General features: G+C 42.6%; 1 protein-coding gene across 3 annotated transcripts in view; it reads right to left on the bottom strand.

Annotated features, from left to right (window-relative positions):
• Positions 1–1,004: 1,004 nt before the first annotated feature.
• Positions 1,005–9,037, bottom strand: part of ACBD6 (acyl-CoA binding domain containing 6) — a 131,206-nt gene continuing 123,173 nt past the window's right edge. For all 3 annotated transcript variants that reach the window (XM_036343175.1, XM_036343177.1, XM_036343178.1), the window contains one exon: positions 1,005–1,281. In XM_036343175.1, the coding sequence (XP_036199068.1) occupies positions 1,127–1,281 (155 nt within the window). In that variant the 3' untranslated portion in view covers positions 1,005–1,126. The remainder of the gene's footprint in view (positions 1,282–9,037) is intronic.

Below are 9,037 nucleotides of genomic sequence, written 5' to 3'. Positions count from 1 at the left end.
GCCTAAGCTACTGGAAATCCTGTCCATTGTCGAGGGCTCCACTAAGCACGTTTACTGCTTGTTATCTAAATAGTAACACATTAGAAACATTATTTTTAAATGGTCACCTTTGCACCTCAACCTGTTTCTTACTTCATTTCTTTTCATATTACAACTGTCTACTTTCCTTACATAATAAGAAATGTCGAAGAATTCCCCAGATGGAGTTCTTTAGGCTTAAAGGGGAAAATGTAGGAAGCCAGTTTCAACAGTGTCATACTTATCTATCCTTTACATTAAAACTGTGGCATACTTGTATTTTTAACAAAAGCAGATGCTCTCCTGGTACCTTGAAATAACTTTAATCACACTAAGTACTGAGGCAGTATGGCTATTTCATATTCTCAAACAGGCCTAACAGTTCAGGCCTGAGCCCATATGCAGAGGCTGCTGCCATATGTGACAGGGACAGTATAGTCAGTTAAGAGGGCCCTAGGGAATTGCTCCCTATTATGTGAAGGTGAGTTGAAGATATCCTGATCTAACCAGTGAATTCTCCAGAACCTGCCTCTCAATCTTAGAGTGAGGTCACTAAATCTTATTCTGGTACTTCCTGTGACTTCTATATCCCAGGAAATGCTGCCCTTTTGCCTTTTCTTTTTCTTAACACCCCTTTTCTTTCTTATCTTCCCAATTCAGTCTGCCAAGAGGCTAGACATTTTAGCTCCCTATTCAGACCCACTGTACAAAATGCCACAAGGTTGTGTGATCCCCACCACACTGGGATTTCATGCAAGTTTCCCTCACTGTCAGTCACATTTTGTTTCTGTATGTTTCTTAAAAGAGCAGCCATGTTTAATATTGTGAACTATGATGCGACTCCTCTCCCTACCCTCAAGAACAGTGATAAATTTCAGAGCACGCTCAGCAGAACTGGAGTGCATTATGCACAGTACACATGTTCATCGCCAAAACTGTACTCGCCAGAATGTATGCAAGCAGAATGAATTGCTGAGACTTCAAAATCCCCGTTCCTCAGAACTGATTTTATTAGCCAATGTACACCAAAGATGGGTGGTAAACGAAGTATGGTTTTCTTGCATCACTGAAGCCCTATGCTGTTAGACTGTAGCTTTCCAGTCTCTGCTTAAGCCTTGCCAGCCGTGTGCTGCTGCAACACCAGAGACACAGCTTTGCAACCTGTCACCTCTTCCGGCAGGCAGCCATCCTGGTCTCGCAGAGTGGGGTCCGCGCCAGACTGGAGCAGCAGCTCCACGATGTCCAGAAACTCACAAGCAGCAGCTGACAGAGAAAGTGACAGACATGAAAACGAGGTTACTCAGAGACAGAGAGACCAGACTTCAGCAGGAGGGTCACGTGCTGGGCTGCGAGGAATCCAGAACGACGAGAACCCTTACAGTGGCTGTAGGGAGATCTGGCCTCAGAAGCAGAACTGTGCCGGTACAGTGAACTTGTGAATGTTAGGAAAATCAAATTTACTTTTTTGGTTACCCAAAAGCAAACAAAGAAATACACTTTAAATTTTATTATGATTTAAAAAAATCTTTTAATTGATTTTTTAAGAGAGAGAGTAAGGGAGAAGGGAGGGAGACAGATAGATGAGACAGAGAAACTGATCAGCTGCCTCTTGCATGCTCCCTACTGGGGATTGAGCTCGCAAACCCAGGAACGCTGAGAACTGGCTGCTGTCTCACAGAAACAACAGAGGGTCAAACGCAGAGAGGCTGGGTTTCAATCGCACTGGACAGGGTGCCTGGAAAGCCACACTAAGAAGTTTGGGGTTAATAAGCTGGGGAGTGGCATAATTTGGCTTCTGTATTAGGATGATCATTCTGTAAAGAGTGACCTGAAAGTCTAGAAATTTGTGGCAGCAGACCTATTAGGAGATTGTGGTAGTTCTTTTAAGGGGCTTGGCATTAGCCAGTGTTAGCAGAAATATAAGAAGGGACTGAAAAAGAGAGCCAATGAAAGTCAAGGAGAAGGACATAGCAAAGTAGTTAAAAAATGTCAGTGTACACTAAATTTAATAATTAACGAAGCTGATATGTTTATAGACCCTTAAACATTTAATTATTTATATTTTGTAATTTTCTTTTTTTGTGGGACAAAAAACATTTTATTTCTAATATGTTTCTAGGTTTTTGAAATGCTCATAGGCTCAAGGCCTATGATTATAATGTTTACGGAATAAAATGGCCCGAGTATTTCTACATTTGATATGAAACCCAGACACAATAAATGTTAAATTTGAATGCATGGAAACCTAAAATTGATAAATTTGAACACATAAAAATTTAAAACAGCTATACCATACACACAAAAACACTATACATATACATAAACTGGGGAGGGACCGTGGGAGACACACTCCAGGGCGTATTTGGCCCGTCTTGCCCAGTCCCAATCCGCCGGACCCTAGCAGCAAGCTAACCTACCAGTCGGAGCATCTGCCCCCTGGTGATCAATGCATGTCATAACGACTGGTCAAACGAACGGTCGGACATGTAGTATATAAGGCTTTTATGATATAGGATCACAATTTATGTATATAAAAGCCTAAGCAACTGTCCGACCGGTAGTGATGACGCACGATGACCATCAGGGGGCAGACATTCTGACTGATAGCTATGATGTGCACTGACCACCAGGGGGCAGATGCTCAAAGCAGGAGCTGCCAAGCTGTGGTAACTTGGCAGCTGCAGTTCTTGGGTGATGGACCTGGAGCCAGATTCCAGGGTATGTCACCTGAGAACCACCCTCTTGAAATCTGGGACCCCTCTGGAGATGTCGGAGAGCTGGTTTCGGCCCAATCCCTGCAGGCCAGGCCGAGGGACCCCACCTGTGCACGAATCCGTGCACCGGGCCTCTAGTTTTATTATAATTTACTACGGGCCCAGTATACAAATTTGTGCACCTTGAAAGGAACTGTGGGCTGCGAGGCTGCGGTGGGCACAGGGGCAGGTCTTGGCCCATCCTCCATGCCCCCAGTCCCATCTGCCGGCAGCCCCGCTCCCATTGCCACTGCTCCCACACACTGACAGCGCTGGCCCTGCTCGAACCTGCTGACAGCGCAGAGCAATTGGGGCCGGCACCAGCGGCAGATGTGAGTGGGGCTGGCGCCTTCAGCAGGTGCGAGGGGTGGCTGCTGCCCCAGTCGCCCTCAGGAGCAGAGGGAGGCTGGCAGCCCCACTCGCACCCGCTGATGGCGCCGAGCACTGGCAGCGGGTGTGAGTGGTGGCTCTGGCACCGGCTGCGAGTGGGGCCAGTACTGGCAGCAGGTCTGAGTGCTGGGCGGGACCACGGGGCGGGGGAGCAAATAGTTTTCAGTAACCACCAGAGGCTTGCCCCGATGACAGCGACTGGCACCCTGCCTTGGTCTGGTGCCCCCGCTCACCTGCTCCACCATCCCGCCGTGGCTGATGCCCGCCATGTTCTGTACTCTGCCGCCTGCTGCTGACGCCCACCATGGTCCATGTACACCCCCTGGTGGTCAGTGCACGTCATAGCGACCAGTTGTTCTGCCGTTTGGTCTATTTGCATATTAGGGTTTTATAGATATAGATTATTTTTTTTGTATATTGCTGGGTTGATTTGCTAACATTTTATTAAAGATTTTTGCATCTATATTCATGAGTGATACTGGCCTATAGTTTTATTTTCCTAGGGTCTTTTTCTGGTCTTGGTATTAGGGTAATGTCAGCCTTGTATAATGAGCCGGGCACTGTTCCCTCACCTTTTATTTTCTGGACAGTTTGTGTGTAGAATTGGTATTATTTCTTCCTTAAACATTTAGTAGAATTCATCAATGAAGCAATCAGGTTCTGAAGATCTTGATGTGGGAAAGTTTCTGTCTACAAATCAATCCCTTTAATAAATGTAGGGCTATCTAGGGTACCTATTTTTTTTGAGGGAAATAGTTTATATCTTTTGGTAGTTTGGGTCTTTTCAGAAATTTGTCCATTTACGTTATCTAATTTATTGGCATAAAATTGTTCATAATGTTCCCTTATTTGCTTCATAATATCTGTAGAATCCATGTTGATATTTTCCTTTCATTCCTCAAATTGGTATTTTCAAGACCTTTCAGTTTTATTGAACTTTTTAAAGGTTTCATTGATTTTCTCATGGATTTTTTTTGGTTTTCTATTTTAATGATTTTAATTATTTCTGCTCTGATATTATTATACTAGAGGTGTACATGGGTGGGGTCCCTGGGCCTGGCCAGTGATCAGGGCTGATTGGGGCTGTCTCACCCAGTCCCAATTAGGCCCGATGGGGGCCGGCTGGCTGGAATGGGACTGCAAGAGGGCTCCAGGTTGTGTCCGGCCCGTCTCCCCCAGTCCTGATCAGCCAGACCCCAGCAGCAAGCTAACCTACTGGTCGGAGCATCTGCCCCCTGGTGGTCAGTGTGTGACATAGAGACTGGTCGAGAGGTCGACTGATTGGTCAGACACTTGGCATATTAGGCTTTTATATATATATATGATTCCTATGCTTATCTTGGACTTAATTTGTTTTCTTTTTCTAATTTTTTTAAAAGGTAGAATCTTAGATCATTGCTTTGAGACCTTTATTCTTTTCAGTAAAGTATTTAATTTCCGTCTAAACACTGCTTTTAGCTGCATTCCACACATTTTGATAGGATATTTTCATTTTCATTTAGTTCAAAATATTTTCTAATTTCCCTTGATATTTCTTCTTTGACCTATGAATTATTTAGAAGTGTATTTAAATTTTTTACAATGGGGATTTTCCAGATGTGTGTCTGTTATTAATTTCTAATTTAATTCTGAGGTGGTCATAGAGCAAACTTTGTACAATTTCTTTTACATTTGTTGAAATTTGTTGTATTGCCTAGAATATGGTCGATCTTGGCAAAGTATTCCATGTGTACTTGAAATAATGTTTATTCTATTTATTAGATGGAAAGGTCTATAGATATCAATTAAGTCAAGTTGATTGACAGTACTGTTCAAATCTTTCATATCCTCGCTGAATTATTATCTACTTGCTCTATCAATTACTGATTTATTGCTTGACAAAGGGTTGTTTTTTTCCCTTGCTTTTTTGTGTCTCATAATTTTTGATTGAATGCAGAACACTGTGTGTAGAAGGACAGTGGAGGCTGCAGTAAATAATACTATTTACCCCAAGAAATGATTCCTCTTCTTCTCTCACGCCATTAGTATGGATGTTGATTAAATCTAGTCAGCAGTTGAACTGGATTTGAGGTTTGTGGGTCCAATAGGTAACTTCAGTAGATCACCCATTTGAATTCCTCCAGGTGTGGGCTGCTGCTACCTTCGTGTGCAGTCCAGGGTGCCAGAGGGCTTTTTCAGTATTCTTGCTCCACCTTCAGCTGTCAGTAGTCTCTCCATGTCTAGCACAAAGAGAGTCTCTCTCTCTTTCTACTCCAGCTCTAAGACTGCCATTGCTTATTATTCAGGATAAAGCTCATGGTGGGAGTGGGATGGAGTTCTTTGTCCTCTTGGCCTGGTCTCCGTCTCAGGCAGACTCTCAGGGGTGGTGATTTCTTAGTGTTCTTATCCCCCCTCCCAGAAATGTCAAACCAACTCTGCCTTGTATGAGGGAGAACATGTCATGAGTGGGAGAGAGTTTCCTGCCTTGCCCCAGTGGTGAGAGATCTCTGCTTTGTGTTGGTGCAAGGTTCAGAGCCCAGGGGTTCCCTGTTCCTCCTTGGCAGCAGATTTTGCTTTTATTTCTCCTCCAAAAGCAGTGGATATCTGCCTGGGCCCAGGGACAGGAGGAGAGAAAAGTTTTCTGATTTACTGCCAGTGGTTTAAGGATTTTGCTTCATATGAAATAAGGGTCCAGGGAAGTGGCAGAGTTTCACGACTGTATGCCACAGAGGACAGCTCTCTCTGTTCTCAATTTCTCTTAAGAGCATCAGTTAATGATAAAAAGCACTGGAGTGAGGACTCTTCTTGGGTCTGAATTACTCTAAAATGTCAGTTTAGCTCACTTGAAGAATTTGTTAATTTTAGCGCCTTTTTTCTTATCTGTTTTATGGTGGTTGCCTCTTCCTCAGTTGCTCCATCAAAGTGAAATAGTCTGTGTGTCTTGTAGGGGCTTGTCACTCTTTGCTGGATCTTACATGCAATTCAGTTTTCTTTGCTGGATCTTACATGGAAGCAGAACTCTCTGGGAGTTTGGTTTTAAATGACTTAGTATGACATTTCTTTTGCTCTCTGTTGGTACTCAAGTAAAATAATTTCTCTGGCTCCCTTAACTGCTCACTCCCCTGGTGGAGCTCAGGGCTTCCTGGCTATATGAGGTGAAGTGGGCATAGAGTCAACAGCCCAAACCAGGTTGGGATGATTTGTGAACTTGGGACAAACTTAGGCACCAAACTCTAATCCATAATAGCACAAGGTCAGAGATGGTTCTAAGTGAACAGAGGTAGAAGGCAGAAATTTTTCTAAACTAAAATCAGACCAATTGGGAACCCTATCTCTAGAGGCCTTCAGTGGGTTATGGTTTCTTAGACGGCCACTAAAACTATATATTTGATGACTAAATAAATAGAGGAGGAGCAAAGCAGAGAAAGGCAAGAATTGCCTATTCTATACTTGGGGCAGGTATTGGTGGGTTGAGATCGTATTTTGGGATTTGGCGCAGACGGGGAAGAAGGTGAAGACTGGATATATTTACCAAGGCCCAGGATTCAACAGAAAGTGTTTAGAATTATAACATCCCATCGAGAATTTAAAATTATCTCCCAAAATAATATAATGAACATTATACCATGAATCACTGTACACCAAATTAGATTCCAATGGAAGACAGTTTCTTACAAAATATAACAAAGTTAAGGACACATTGCCTAATATTAAGTAGCTCCGAGAGGAGGATATTTCTCCTGCATAGAATTAGCTGCATGACATTTATATTTTGAGAAATAATCATTTAACGTTTTTGCTGTAGCTATCAGTCTCAACTTATTGTGAGAAACACTTGGTTAGGTTTTAAGATTGGAACTTTTAAAGCAGTATCAGAGGAATAAATTTCCCAGTGTATAAATCTGTAACACAGGATAATAACTAGCATGATCTGTCAGACCACTATTGGCTCAAATCTAACCCAACACTTGAGATACTAAGCATGAAGATCCAGGGTAAGTAGATGTCTCTGGCTGAAAACACTAAGCTGGCCATCTCAGACAAAGGGGCACTGATTTCACAGATGCTGTAAGAGTAAGGGAGAGATGATATAATCTGTGAGTACTAACCCAGGAGTGGAGCTTAAAATTTTAAGTTCCACAGCTAGAGCACTATAGCTAACCAGTTGAGAAAAGGCTAACGAGGCTGTATAACAATCCCCTTAACCTAACAAATGTGAATACGATTTTAGCTCAAGTCTAACTATAAAGTGAGATAGTTTGGAATTTAAGGATTACAAAATAGTACTTGTGAGTAAGGGATATGGTATCCATAAAGAAAGGAGTTTGATTAACAAGTGCCAGGGGTTTATGCAAAGGCAGACTGACATGAGAGCAAAGGAATCAGGAAGCCGTAGTAGAGACAAAAAGGAAGTGAAGAGAAAGACTGATTTACAGGACAGGGAAACCACACAGGTGAATCATACCCAGTATAAGGTGGGCACTGCAGCACCACCTCTTGGAGATTCACTGTTGATAGGCATAAACTATGTTTATGGTTAGCAGAGTCTCCTGGCACAGATAAGTGCCCAACAAATAGTTTTGCCTTTTTTTCTTAAAATAGGCATTGAACCCCCAATTAGATGATGAACTACTTGATTTCATGCTTTTTTATTCTCTCTCCTCCATCTAGCACTGTGCTGGGAACCCAGTGTTTGCTCAAAATTCATTAGTTAATTGATTTCTCTGCCTTTGGCATCTTCAGTGAAGCACTATTCATGAGTCAGAGTCCTCTTTTAGAGACGTGTGAGCTGCCCACCCCCTCAAAATGGACAAAAGCAAAGAAGATGAGAAAGGGGTAAGAAGGAAAGGGGGCTAACATTTTACCCAATTAAGGAGGGGATATATTGGTGCCCACAATGTGCTGGGAAATACAAAAACAGTCATAAGCCCATCTCAGAAAAGCTTGAGCAAGTCCACAGGGAGAAGAACAGTTGCTGAATTTATGGTACCCTGGGAACCTCTATTTGTCAAGTGCCACAGAGGCAGCCCTGACACTGGCACAGGTGAAGATGAATTTTCATTCAGAGCAGTGAGCCTTCTGACTCCATTAATCCTCCGGGTTTTGATGATGAATTTCTTTCTTTTTTCATTTTATTTATTTTCACTCGAATGCCTCCTCCCACTGCCCTGTAACAGCGTGGAAGGAACAGAACAGATGGTGCTTTACGTGGAAGACTGAGGGCTCATGAGGATACAAAGCCTGCCCACTCTGAAATCACATGACTACACGTGCAAGGAAAAGCCTTGATTTCCCCTGGGAGACACAGATGCAATGATGTTAGTATTCCCAGTGGAGGGAGAGGAGGGGAAGGCTAACAGGCCATTTACAAGGAAGACCACACTTATACTAATATACTCTTCAGCAAGGATCATGTTTAATTACAAAATAACAGGAGGACCAATATCTGAAGATTCAAAAACACCGAAGTAAAATTGAGGCAAATAAGGATTTTAGTATGCTGCTATGCAAAGCCCAATTGGAAAGAACCAGTATGGCCGTACAGTAGAATACTGGCCTTTAGTTAACCTGCCATTGGCTCTGACCCAGTTTTAATCAGAAGAAGCCAGGATTTACAACCTGCTTAAGGATGGAGTTTGACAACTGCTATAATCAGAAGAGCTGTCAACACAAGGACAGCTGTCAAGCCAAACTGTAATTCATAAAAAATAGTAGCTAAGCCCCCAAGACATCCCCAACATAGTCTTTGCACTCCCTGGGTTTAACTATACTTTTAGTTTTATGAAAGTCCCAAGAATAGGTTAAGGGTCCTAAAATAAAATAAAATCAACAAATAGCTATTGAGTACCTATTAAATAAAAAAAGGTTAAATAACATTAAGTGACTAAAAAGATAAA

This window comes from Myotis myotis, unplaced genomic scaffold (assembly GCF_014108235.1).
Source record: "Myotis myotis isolate mMyoMyo1 unplaced genomic scaffold, mMyoMyo1.p scaffold_m19_p_18, whole genome shotgun sequence".
In the NCBI taxonomy this organism is placed as follows: Eukaryota; Metazoa; Chordata; class Mammalia; order Chiroptera; family Vespertilionidae; genus Myotis; species Myotis myotis.
Note: the sequence above shows the minus strand (reverse complement) of the source record. Positions and strands in the feature narration are given on the sequence as shown.